We start from the raw sequence: 14,256 nt of genomic DNA on the forward strand, positions 1-14,256 counted from the left end.
TCTCTCTGATCCCAATGAGTGCAGACACACAGAACCCACCAGGCTTCTTGAGTTTTAAGGAGCCAGTCATCACTCTGGAGGTATGATACCTGCAAGGATTCGGGGGGAAAAGTGGCACCAAGTCTTCCTTTCACTAAGCATCGAGCTGTGAAGTACGTTGTGCCCAAGGATACTCACTGATGCTCAAACAAAGCAAACGTGCCCTGCTTGGGAACGGAAGACACAGAGCTTAGTCTAACCAAAAGGAATAACTAATACAACAGACGCAGTAAGCATCCTTCCAATAAATAAATAAATAAATAAGCCTCTCCCTTCTGCAGAATTACACAGAACAACCCAGCAATGTTCCTATAACACGGACGTCAGTGACTGGAAGCCAACAGGCAGAAGGTAACCCCACAGCTCCATGTGCCAAAGCAGCTGTTAGGACAGGAGACAGACGCATGAGCTTCAAGAGACAAGGATTTTTCACCAGAACACGCTAAAATTATCATCACTGAGACTCCACCAAGTTTTGCAGTGAACGATTTCGGTTTCCCCAGGCCGCAGAAGGCCTGGCTTCCTGGGACATTTCATGACATGGAGCGGGAGCTGAAACTTTAGGTGTGCCCAACCGTGTGGGTGAGGGTGTGCTGGGAGGGGTGTTTATAAAAAGATGTTTCCACAAACACTTGCTATGAGCCCATAACAACCAAACCTCCAAATTAGCAACAATCAACATCACAAAGGCTTAATGAGAAAAAAATAAAACAGCCAATCAATAGGGGAAGTTGGACATCACCCAACTAGTTCAGCCTACACGGTGCCAGCTAACAGAGCATTGACATTACCATTTGTATCTTTCATTCATTCCGTGCTTCTAGTCCATGTTTCTATTTGTTTTATGCTCCATCAGTTGAGCATCCTGTCATTATCAGAACTCCAACTCACAATTTATTTATTTTTTTTTTTATTTTTTTTTTTTTGTTATATCCACATTAATTTTTAGTAGTATCTTCCACGCTGTCACTACTCTTTAGAAATCCCAGGGCAAACTATAAGTTTACAAAACCTTCTCTGTACACGATGCATACACCATCAGAGTAAGGCCGAGGTACTGTACGTGACCGCCTTTTCCCAATAAAAACACAGCCCGCATATACTCAGGTAATGCAGCGCAGGTGTTCCTGTGCATTAACCTCCTCCTACAGGGGGGAGGATGTTTGGACGTGCGCTGAGACAGGTAAACATCCTGGCTGAAACTCTGCAATCCCTCCAGCAGCGGGGACACATCCTCACTGCTCGTCTCTCACCTTCACCGATGTGCCAAGAGAAACCAGCCCAGAGCCAGGATGCTTCCCCCGGTCCCTCAACTGTGCTGTAACCTCAGTTGGTCTGAGCAAATATTTCCTGCAACAAGCCATCACATTTTTCTTCCTTGCAGTTTTACACAGAGATATTTTCAAGTTGTTGACATAAAATTTTACATAATAAGCTGTTTTTAAAACATAACTGCAGCTGGATGTTTGGGACAAACTGCTGATGTACCATATTTGACAATGTTCACTAAGTATTTAGGAGAAATTAAGAAGTCTCAATGGTTCAAGTGTACCTACAAAATACATCCTGTGATGTTTTCAAAAGGCATAAAGCGACAAAAGACTAAAAATAAGGAGCACGTGGCATAAGATACCCATAAACCAGAACGTAGTAAGATATTGCCTGCGTATAAGAATTAGCTGGGATTCCTTGACACATAACTGAAAGGGGAAAGAGAATGAGGAATGATCACGTTAGAAGAGAGATGGCAACATTCATCACTGTCTCATGCTGTGACAGTTTATTGTTGTGCTGAAGGAGATGCAAATGGGACGAGGTGAGTGGGATGAGTTTAACTCTGATTACTGTAAGTCAGTGGACTAGATCACTGAAAATATCTGCCTAATTCAGAGCCACCCAATAGAAATTACATGTTTTGTATTAACAAACAAACGGTCAGGAACACTCCGAGTATGGGCTAAGCTTCCTGACACTGTCAAACATCTCCCTTTGGCAAATTACTCTTGGCATAAAAGCCACGGCTTGTGAATACACATGGCAAGGTACTCCCTTCGCTGGTGACACCCACTGTCTCAGGTATAAATTCAGACCAGGCAGGGGAGGACTCGGAGCTATGATTCCAGAACAACTGTAAAACCAGCTGAATCCTTCCCTGCTGCCACTATGAGCTGTGGCTCCAAGCAAACCTCTAGAAGCTGCCACCGAGGGAGCAGCGGTGGCGGCGCGAGCGGCGGCGGTGGCGGAGGGGGCAGCACGTATTCCTCTGCCTCCTCACGAAGATACACCGCTAGGACAAGCGGTGGCGGCAGGTTTTCTGGTGGCAGTTGTGGTGGAGGAAGCTCCAGAAGCTGCTACGGGGGAGCAGTGAGCGGTGGGAGCTATGGAAGGATCAGGCACTGCAGTTACGGAGGGGGAATGAGCGGCGGTAGCTGCAGAGGAGGAGGTGGGGGCGGATATTTTGGAGGGGGAATGAGTGGTGGCAGCTATGGAGGGATGAGCGGTGGTGGCTACGGAGGAGGAATGCGCCGTGGCAGCATGGGAGGATGCTTCGGATCAGCCAGGAGCGGGTTTGGTGGTGGTTACGGAGGAAGCTTTGGTGGAGGTGCTGCTGGTTTCAGCAGTGGCAGCTTTGGCGGCGGTGGCAGCTTTGGCGGAGGTGGCTTTGGTGGAGGGAGCATGGGAATTCTGTCCAACGATGAAAAGCTGACCATGCAGAACCTTAACGACCGCCTGGCTTCCTACCTGGACACGGTCAGAAATTTGGAAAAGGAAAATGCTCAGCTTGAGCAGTTAATCAGGGAGTGGTACCAGAAGCAAGGCCCTACTGGCAGAAAGGATTACAGTCACTACTACGGGGAAATCGAAGACCTTCAAAATCAGGTAGGGTGTTCTTCGTCACAGAAGCTTAAGAAGCATCAGATGGACCTCTGCGATTGAGAAAAATCTTTGAGGCAGCCCGTGTGGATATTTTACATTCACTAAGTGTCTCACTGCAAGTACCTCGTGTGCTTGAAACTCTGCCTTCTGTGCATGCCTCCAACTCTCTCCAGCCCAAAGTGGAGAAACAATGCACACCCCTACAGACATCCCAGTCTGTTGGCAGTGAGTGCAGGCTCTCAGCTGCCTGCAGTGGGTTTTAGAGCCTAGGAAAAACAGCAACAATTACCTTGCAGGGTGTGCAGTGTCTGACATTTGAGTACAGCCCCAGGCCTGTGGGCACAGCAGGTGAGCCACAGCTGCTGTGATGGCTCCAAGCCTCTTGGTTGGACTCCTCACTCCCCTCTTGCATTCCCCAAGTAGTTTTTTTTGCAGTTCTGATGCTGTTTTTATAATGGTACCTCTTCGTTTTACACCGTAGATGACCTTTCTAGGCCCTTCTATGTAGGAAACGCTCAGACACCTGGGACATCCCATTCCTATGTGTGTCTCTTGTTCAAACCTGAGAGATTCACAGGGAAAATTGTCCTCACTACTGTCTTCTCTTCTAGCTTGTGACTGCAGCTGTGGAAACCAACAGGATACTTTTGGACCTGGATAACACAAGGATGACTGCAGAAGACTTCAGGATAAAGTAAATACTTACTTCTCTTTTCCAGGCTCTGACTTCTTCCCTCCTTCTTGCCCCAACCTTCTCTCAGAAACTTATTCAACACAGAAATCAATCCACAGAGCCTAGGGTTCCTGCTGGCTCCATGACAGCACATGTGAAATAATCTGTAAGACATCAAAACTCTCATTACTTCTGTAACAGTCTTCAATGGGAATACATCCTATGACTGTGGAAGCAAAGAACGATTTTTTTTAAAAACGTGTGCTTAGGGGAAAGCTTTAAAAAAGCTTTATTTTTAAGGGTAGAAAAATTGTGACTATCTCTCACTGAAGGTCAAATGAAACAGACACAAGAAACCTACACAAAATCTACAGAAAGAGAAAAGATGAAATAGACTACAGAATACATTTTCATATTAAAGTTTAATATTAACATTAAACTTTAAGTAAGAGCTTTCATAATTCTGCTGGTTGAGAGATGCTGTTTGCTACAGAGTACAGGCACAAAAGCAGGCACTGAGACACTGAAATACATGGTCTTTTTTGTAAATAAAGTCAGCAGAAGAAGGACTGAGAGCCCAAGACTAGGGCTGACATTTCTGCCTTCTCCTTGGTGCAGGTATGAGACCGAGTATGGTCTCCGGCAGAACGTGGAGGCTGACATCAACACCCTGCGACCCTTGTTGGATAATCTGACTCTGAGCAGGTCTGACCTGGAGATGCAATTTGAGTCCCTGAAGGAAGAGATGATTGGCCTCAAGAAGAACCATGAGGAGGTGAGAGCCAGATCCTGCCTCAAACTGGAGGGGAAAACAAGAACGCTTCCAATACTAGAGATAAAGGCTTCCCAGGTGACATCTGATGCACCAAGGAGCCTTCCCTGCCCGCCAAATGTGCAGCAGCTCAGCAAGGGGCAGCCTGAGACAGCCTCAGTGCCAGGCCCGGGCTCTTCCAGGGCATCTCTTAGCACAGGTCCCCTCCATAAGCAGTATCTGGGAAGTCAAGGCTGAATAATTGCAACAAGAAAACAAAAACAAAACATACAGATACGTATGTTGTTGAAAGGCTCCAGGATGGTTTATGACTTCAAAGGAAGTTAAATGACTCCAAAACTCTTTCACAATGTAATTTCTCCTCTTTGTTTGTTTGCCTTGGGCCTGGGTTTTCTCTGCAGGAAATCAAATCACTGCAAACCCAATCTGGTGGTGATGTGAATGTGGAGGTCAATGCTGCTCCAGGAGAGGATCTGCTGAAGAAACTGAACGATATGAGACAAGAATATGAGCATATTATTCAGAAAAACCGTGAAGAGGTTGAAAGGTGGTATGAGAGCAAGGTAAATGACGAGCACTGAAAGTTTAAAAAAGTAATTGTCCTAAGTCATGCTGATCTGAACTGTCCCCGCAGTAAGGAAGCAGGTTTTCTTGATTTATTTCATTACAAATATAGTCAAAAGCATCTAGAATATTCATATAGATTTTCCTTCGTTTATATAAGTAGAAATCAGTACAATAGAATGATAACTTATTATTTCTCATGGAATCACAGAATATCCCAAATTGGAAGGGACCCACAAAGATCACTGAGTCCATGTTTCCCTCTAACAAAAGGGGGTTAGGTGTCTCATCTGTATCCCAGAAAAATTAAGGTTTGAATGTTCGTATTAGAAAAGCAAAATAACACCAACTTTTGGTAAGAACTTCCTGTAGATGAATGATACCCCGAATGCCAGTTATTCAATTGCTTTTAGGATAAAAATAGTAGAATCCCTCTGAGGGGTGACATATTATAGGTAAACCTAAAAAACTCCAAGCCTGTATGTTCATTTTTCAGATGGAGGAAGTGAGTCAACAAGTCCACTCAAGTGGTCAGGAACTGGAATCAAGCACCCAGCAGATCTCTGCACTGAGACGTGACTATCAGAGCCTGGAAATCGAGCTGCAGTCTCAGCTCAGCATGGTATGCAACGATTGCTCCTGGTCCTCTGAAATGCGAGTTGCTGGAATCACAGGAGATACAGCTATCTGGAGCTATAGCTAGACTCTACACATAAAGAATAAGACACCATCAAAGATTTTTCTCATTTTGGGCATAAGGAAGGGCTCATCTTGCCACAGCCCTGTACTCACTGTACTTTTTCTTCCATTCTCAGGTACGGTCTTTGCAATCCAACCTGGAAGACACGGAACGTCGCTACAACATGCAGCTGCAGCAGATCCAGAGCATGATCAGCCCCTTGGAGGAGGAGCTGGCCAGCATCCGCTGCGAGATGGAGAGCCAGAACCAGGAGTACAAGATGCTGCTGGGCATCAAGACCCGCCTGGAACAGGAGATCGCTCAGTACCGCGCACTGCTGCAGGAGGGACAGCATGGCATCGGGTAATCCAGATTAATTAACATACCTCTGCCAACAGGTGGAGATGACAGTAATAAGAGATGATAGTAATAATATTTATATTAGGAACCAGTGCAACTGATTCATCGTCAGGATATTTACTACAACCACAAGAATTCATACTGAATCTACAGCTTAGCTGGCAGCGCACAAAGCTGTATTATTCTATACTTATTGTGAACTGGACAAAAACATGTAGAAAAGTTTTTAAAACTATCATTTGCCTTCTGTTTCACTAAGTCCAATCAGGAACTATGAAGTTATGTATGAAAATGAAAGACAAGAGAATAACTGTACTTTCTAAATACTCAAAGTACAAATTTTTGACTCTTGAAAGACAGCCAAAGCCGTTCATTCTCTTTCTTTTTCTTCCTCTGTGCAGATCAGTTGATTTGTTCTTACTTAAGAATGTTCAAAACCAGTTCTCTAGAACACATTTCACATGGTAGTGCTTTCTCAACCATAGAGGAAAGTCCCAAAGTGGCCTCGATAAAGTCACAAGGATGCCGGACCTCAGTCCTGCTGCAATAAATTTTGTGTGTGTGTTGTTCCTTTCTTACAGTTCCTCGCAGGGAGGAGGTGGTGGTGGCGGATCCTCAGGAGGAGGTGGCCACGGAGGAATTAGCTGGTCTTCTGGGAGAGGAAGCAGTGGAGGAGGAAGCAGTTGGTCCTCAGGTGGAGGAAGCAGTGGAGGAAGAACTGGAGGATCCTGCGGAAAAGCTTCTGGAGGCGGCGGAGGAGGGAGTGGAGGAGGAGCTGGAGGGGGAGGCTGTGGAAGAACTTCAGGTGGAGGAGGTGGCGGTGGAGGAGGAGGGGGAAAATCCTGCCTCTCCCACTCGTCGTCTTCCCACTCCCACTCTGGCAGATCTTGTGAAAGCCAAGGTAAGAACTGGAATAAAAGCATACATCCTTCCATTAACTTCTCCCTTGAAATAGCAGTGAAGGGTTTGACAACTTCCTTCCACATTTGGAAACCTGGAGACATTTTTGCTGTTTCTGTCACCATCATGTTTTAAGTTCACTCCGACATTTGTTCTTAAGCAGTAACACAATGAACACGGTGGCATTTTCACAAGCGACTCAAGTGTAAAGGATGTTATGAAGAGCTTCATCAGAGGATGTGTAGGAGGAAATAAAGGAGGAAAAGGAAAACTAAAGCCCAACTGAAAGCATACAGGGAACCAGAGAAATCAGTAGTATCAGAATGAAGCCAAGTGTTAGAAATGTAATGGGTATTAAGGGAGCAATATGATTAAAGCAGAGTGAAGTAGCTGCAACACTCATCACATTTAAAATAAAAGGAGCATTAGCTGCCAAAGTCCTAAAGCAGCAAAAGATGAGGAGTGACCAAAAGGTCTGTTCCATATCTGATTTCATGGCTGTGGTTCCAGGAGGTGCTGAAAACCTGAAGCTCTGCCTGGAAGGGAATAGAACACTGGATAGAGGAGCAACAATGGAGGAAGTGTCCGAGGCCATAAAAACTATAAGATCAGGTAAGGATTCTGGTCCTGACAGCATCTCAAACAAATGCCTGAAAACACTGAAAATGAGCTGAAGGTCATAATTTTTAGAAAGCTTTGATCAAACTTCCTACCTGACTTGCAGCAGTCCTGTGTGTGCTAATGTTTGGTAGGCAAAATTAAAATATATGACATGCCATCTTACTTTAATTTTTAAAGAATTGGTGTAAATACCCCAACAAACAAATACAAATTCTAAGTCCATCTGTATTAGATTTATACTGCTATAGCTGCTCTAAATTTAAAGTGACTCCTGATTTGCACTTACAGAGGGGAGAGTAGAAGCAGTTCCATATATTCAATGACAAAGCTGCAGATGAGCATGTATGGACAAATACGAAGCCTGACACTGGGAAAAATCTAGTCCACTGAGAACTGCCCAGCCTTTAATTACGAAGTAACAAAAAGATTAAAAATACTGAATGAGATAACACTTAAAAAAAATCTTGCTTCCCTTCGTCTTTCCACAGGCAGTTTTAGGAAGTTTGAGCACTGATGGGCAAAGCTGGCATCTCCCACTACAGGATCTTCTGACCAAGCAGAATGTACCCGGACACCTGATCACACCTCTGTGAAGAGCAAGGGCGAGCCCTAGCTCTGTAACTCAGCACTGTTCTCTCCGTGGGCTCATCCCAACTCTCCGGATGGCCCACCCGCTTCTTCCGTCTGACTTTCTGTGCCTAATCACTGTTACCTGAGTTAATCTCTACCATGATTGGTATTCTAGTGGAAAGAAAAATCCTCTAATAAACCTTTACTTCTCTCTGATGCAACCAGAAAGCCGTGTCTGACACAATTTCTTTTAGCACACATCTTTATATGAACCGGTTACAAACGTCAGCCCTACACGAGTGCACAATAACAACTCAATTAGGTTATGCAAAAGACCCAAAAGTTCACAGCGGCACATTCACCATTTAAGAGCAACCAGGCAAAACACTGAAGACTACAAACGAACACATTTTGAGTGCTGCCTGCGTGGGTTCACATCAGATAAGGAGAGTGCAAAGTTCAGCAATAGCCTAACTCTACTTTGCGGCAGTAGCTATCTGCACTGTAAAATAAATTCATAAAGCTGGAGTAGGAACTGAATTGCATGTGTACAGTCTTACAGAAGGTGGATTCTCAGCCTGGTTTAATGAGCACAGCGATGGGAGCTGTGCAATACTTGGCCTCTTCTCTGTGTTTCCACTTCAGGGCATCTCTGTTGTATACGAATGAACAGAGATTTTAGGTGAAGACTGGCAACCTATTCATATTTGGGATGTACTTTTACAAAACCTAGTGTGTCTTGGCAGGCCAAGAGAAGCAAAAAGAAATCCAAGGGAAAGGATTCCCAAGCTGTTTTTAGGGGCTGGTTACAGATCTCCCAGCAGAGGGATGGCTCTCAGGGGTAAAGGTGCTCTGGAAGATACAGATTGAGCCTCTCCTTGCTTTAATTATAGCCACGGATCCCTCTCCTATGCCCTGGACGGGTGCTAAAGGGCCAGAGGGTTCCCTCTGCCTGTTCCCATGCTGCACCCCATACAGGGCTTTTCATTTCTGTTGAGGATAATTCAAGTGTGGGGTCTGTGCCAGCAGAACTTCCACGGGCTGAACTGCTGAAATGAACTCTGGGGGGAATTTCACTTGAGAATAATTCAGATGGCTTCTCACATCAGCCCTGTCCATTCTTTAATTCTTTAACTAATTCATTTTTTATCCTTTGCATTTCTTGATTCATCTCCTTGAACACAAACCAAAAGAACCAGATAGGATTATCACTGGCATCAGTCTTTCTCTCTTGGTTTTGCAGAAGACGCTGGAGTCATGAGCTGTGCTGTTTCACTCCGAGGGAGGCATCACCTGCTGGAGGAGGTTGAGAAACGCCGATCGAGTGGGAGACCGTGGGAACGGGAATCCTGAACGCCCGGGCTGTAGGCAGATACGTGCCAGTGATTCACTGCATTGCCTTATGCCAGGCTCTCAGCCAGTGAGACTAGTCTTAAAAAAAATAAAATAAAATTCTCCTGACCACTGCTGCTATGGGTGTCTGAGCAACTGGCCAACCTTTGTCTAAGGTATAAATATATAAAGGACTACTTTATATACATAAACATTTATTGATATCTCTGATCTAACATGCAAAGAGGCAATGTGGATCCCGTTTTCAAGAATTCCCCCAACTCCATCTGACTGCAAAATCACCTACTTCATTGTAAACCCTCTGCAGCATCAAATCCCACGTGCCTCTATATTGCTAGCTAACCCTAAACACACCTTCCCTGTTTGCTCTGCTCCTTTTCCACCTGTTGGAGGCTGTGACAGCTTCTTTCTTACACCCGACTAGATGGGGTCATAAACTAACAGCCCAAATTAAATAATATTCTCAAGAGAGCAGCCCTGCTTCTCATACCTCCTCCAAGAGCCACGACATCGCTGCTGTGCTCGTGCTTCCTGACTTTTATAGGGCGATTGACTGTACCCACCTGACCTGTGGCCATACAGCAGCACTGGGGAGGTTACTGACGTCTGCGTGGAGCAATGTGCTGCTCTGCACTGTAGGAGCAGCTCCGAGGACTAAGGACAGCTCTCTTCCCTTGATCCTACACCTCTTTCCAAAACCACAGCTTCCTTTTCACGCTCTTACTACCACTTACCTAATTACCATGCACCCAGCCCTGCAGAAGAAACCCCAGTGATGCAGCCCTTGGGGGACCAGCGCGGAATGAAGCCTGAAGAGTTGGACGTGTGGGGCTCAGCACTGCAGCTGGGAAAGCCGTACAGCAGCATGAACCTGCAACATTAGGATGGGATGCCTGGGAACATGCTGTGCAATTCTGCTGCTAGCTTGAGTGCTTACATTGGCATGTTTATAATCACACACAGAAATAAGGAAAAAATTCTGAGTACTTAGGATAAATAGCATTATATCACTATTACTACTTTTACTACTCAGCCTTGTCCATACTGTTTTTTTCTTCCTTAATTAAAATGTGTACCTGTCTTAAAACGGTGTTGTTACAATGCTCCTAGCATTACCAGAAAGTGGAAGAAAGTGCAAGGTTAGGAATTCTGTCCTTTCTCCACTTTATTTATACAGAATCTGCATTTAGGCTATGGGTGCACTGGCATAGCACGGAATCACAGAATCACATATGCTTACTGAGAGAACAGGCTGATAATAAGAACAATGAAAAAAAACCTTATGTGGCCAAACAGAGCTAGGAAACCAAAACTACTGCAAACCAGGACTAAAAATTACAAATGTCGTAGCATCAGGTGTCAAAGTTTAGGGCATGCTTAAAGTGGGACTCCAGCAATATCAGGAGTAGGGAGGATAGCCTTGCAATTTTTATTTGCATGCATTTTGTTAGGCATTAATCAGCATAATAAGCTTTAATTTTATGAGCAAAAAATGTTGCAATTTAGATACTTATCTGGTGTTCCTATTAGTGCTATGAAAGGAAAATTGCACTGCGTGTTGAAACAAGACCTTCAGAACCTCCTTAGGCAAAAATAAATGTGGGCACACACTCCTGCCTGTTTGGCTTCAGAGCTCCCAGAGCAATTCATTTGTCCATTTGAAAGCACAGAAGCAATTTCAAATTTTCAAAATTGCCTATGCATATATTTTGCTGATCTCTCTTTTGTTCAGCATTGACTGTCAGCCCATGTGCAAGTGCACAAGGCTGCATTCTACCCAGATTTAGTACAGCAAGATGTGCCATTTCCCTGCACTGCTTGGGGGGAGGAAGAAATGAGCAAGTCTTTCTGGAGCCCACCCATCTCAACATTTATGTCCAGCTGGTTTTTGCTCACTTTCATGATGAGGGAACACGCATTGCTTGGGCAGTCATTGACTTATAGTGTTCAGTAGCAGACTTTGTCTTCATTCTGATTCTGGGCAGTCACTTCTTTGATATACATCATGGAGGCCTGATCAAAAGGAAAACAATAACTGAGAGAGAGCGTCAAAGAATGTCAGCTGTACTTGAAACGTGGCCTGAGCTGAGCTCAACAAGAAGCAGTGCACAGTGTCAAAACAGCCAGGTACTCTGCAGGCTGAGTAATGCTGGGAGCTGTGGCAATAAATGTCCTTGTTCTGGGCTGACTTGGAAATAAGAATGTTATATAGCACACCAGGTGCTGCAGCAACACAAAAGCCTGAAGGATTAAGCTGTGCATCATATATAGGAAAGAGGTGAGAAGAGGTCCTAAAATTGCCAGGTCCCATTAGGTTCTTAAGTAAACTCTAAGCCTTACATCATCCATAAAACTCAGTAATGGAAAGCATCAGAGAACAAAAATGTTTAAAAGTTCATGAGCTCAGAAGGAAAACAATCATTCTGTCCACAAAACAGGTCTGCACTGATTTACAGATATTTATCCAGTTAAATATTTAATAATCAATAAGTTAAAATACACCAGGAGGGAATACAACGTACACAACATTACAAGAAGATGAAACAGTCACAGTTCATCTGTATTTTTCGGGTACTTAATGTTAGGGTCTGAAGAGACAGGCTACATTTTTGAGAGCTCAGTGACTGTGATAGAAACAAGCCACCCCAGGGGAAATTTTTCAGCTCGAAAGAACAGAGCAGATCCTAACAGCCAGTAGGATTTCTGTAAAGGGCACTAAGATCAAACTGGTAACAAAAATGAAATAACTGCAACACAAAAAAGGAACATCCCACCAGCATGCGACTTAAAAAAAGTCACCAAAGGTCTAAAGGCAGTTCTTCTGTTTGTGTTCCTCCGTCACAGATAAGTAGTAGTGATAATACAGAGCTAAAATGAAATTTTGAGGCTGTCTAAAGTTCTCCACCCTCACTCTCCCTTTTCTTTCATTTTGTTTTTGTTGTTAAGTATTTTCCAAGCATACATTAAGATGCTTTATCAGGATAACCTTCCAACAAGTCCCTGCAGTGAATGAGTACGTACAGGAAAAGTGTATAAATAAAAGAGAAAACAATGTATGTTCTCAGAAAGTACATAAATGGATTAAAAGACTCTTTTGGAAAATGTTCTTCCTCTTGTTGCAATAATTTTAGAGAGTTTTTTTGCTCCTTATCACTAACAAACCTATAGGTTGCTCTGTGTGAAAAGCATCAGCAAGGACTATCTCTAGAATCAGTGATGGAAAATTGAATGTGACGATCAATTTTACTTGCTGGGGTGGAATTTGTGAAAAAGGTCCCCCAGTGCCCAAAATCACACTACCCAGACACAGGGGCAAAACAAAATTAAAAGCAAAAATCACTTTGCCTTAGTAAACTACATCTTTCGACACCAATAAGAGAACAAGCAGAAGCCCAGAAACTGTGTTTATGCTGCTGAGGTGACACCACCGTCCTCCAGCTGTGAAACAGGAGATATTATCACATCGCCAGCTACTTGAAAACTTTCATCATCTTTGAGCCATTGAGTGTATAAAATAGCAAGATAAGATCAGAAAGCTTTTGAAAGAGATTGCATAAGCAGCAATACAGCAATGTTGGCAAAACCACGGCACGAAGGACAGGACGATGGATTCAGCCAGTCAGAAAATGTTAAATAATGCTTAATTTCATGTAAAAAGACCAGAAATGGCAGAAATGGAGCTTGTAGAAGAAATACGCACATGGATACTGACAGCAGGGTGTAAAAAGCAGCAACACATAATGAATTTGTAGATCGAGGCCACCTTTGGAAAGCAAGGACTGAGCTGCCAGCTACAAGAGGTTGTTCTGAAGCTGCCGAGAAAAGGGCAGCACACAGCAGACAACAGTTCCTCAGATGTCCCCTTCTTTGCTCCCCTCACCTCAGCTGTAGGGGAGAACGAAACTGCACAAATGCCTTGCAGCCACGAGAAGATCAGTAACCAGAGAGGAAGGGCAATAAAGAAGTTTCAGTAACATCCAACAAAACAGTTGCTGGAGAAATGTACACATTCTTCCAGCCAAAGTACAAAAATTTACTCATCTAGTGTGCAAATATTTGGGGTCCATCTCCAGCAAGACCAAGGTGCTGCTGGCTTTGCCATTACATACAGTCAAGCAGGAAGGTCTGGCTGTTTGCACAAATGAAATCTCCACTGTGTTAAAAAGTAGGATGGAAATTTCTCCCAAAAGGAAGCAATGTAAGAATAGAGCAAAGCAGATGCTGAGAAAAAAGAGATTTGCATTTGAACCAACTTATTTAGCTTTCACCCTGGACAAAGATGAAACGTCACAATGCAAACGTAGTTTTGGAGGTGGTGACAGACATCTGGAACCAAGCACCACTTGCCAAAACTCAGGATCTTCTTACAGCTTTTTCAGAAATGTGCAATTCTGTCTTCAGATACTCTGCTTTGCCACCAAATCTAACAGCTGAGGGTGAAAACCTCTTGGGAACATCTTGGGTAAACTTCTGGGGATCAGTGCATGACTGAAGACTGGTTTCATTTCTTTGGTGGTCTCAACAGCATGATTTCTACTGATTTGTATAAAAAAACCTTTTGGCTTTTCCCTCTGAGTACTATTCTAGAGCCTCGAGGATCTCCGTGCCATAAGCACCACGCACAATTACTTTGTGCTCTGTAATATATGACACAGAAACAATAGGGAGAATGAGCTGTTTATATTAAACCTTACAGGTCTTACCACACAGTGGTTTATAGGTCATTGCCTGGCTTAATAAAGCTTCTAATTGTGCTACAATTGACTTTACAGCATAATTAAAGTATCCCTAATCTTCCTATTATTTTAGATCAACAGCTTTTTGGTGGGCAAAAAAAAATATTTTATT

The 14,256-nt window shown here is 43.8% G+C and overlaps 1 protein-coding gene across 1 annotated transcript; it reads left to right on the forward strand.

Annotated features, from left to right (window-relative positions):
• Positions 1-2,202: 2,202 nt before the first annotated feature.
• LOC311422754 (keratin, type I cytoskeletal 14-like) lies at positions 2,203-8,283 on the forward strand (the record flags this gene model as incomplete). Its single annotated transcript, XM_084496105.1, has 9 exons — positions 2,203-2,919; positions 3,528-3,610; positions 4,208-4,364; positions 4,763-4,924; positions 5,422-5,547; positions 5,741-5,967; positions 6,546-6,865; positions 7,375-7,476; positions 7,974-8,283. 9 exons carry the CDS (start codon positions 2,203-2,205, stop codon positions 7,997-7,999), a joined length of 1,920 nt encoding a protein of 639 aa, XP_084352231.1. The 3' UTR covers positions 8,000-8,283.
• Positions 8,284-14,256: the final 5,973 nt, after the last annotated feature.

Source organism: Aythya ferina (assembly GCF_964211825.1).
Source record: "Aythya ferina genome assembly, chromosome: 23".
Classification (NCBI taxonomy): domain Eukaryota; kingdom Metazoa; phylum Chordata; class Aves; order Anseriformes; family Anatidae; genus Aythya; species Aythya ferina.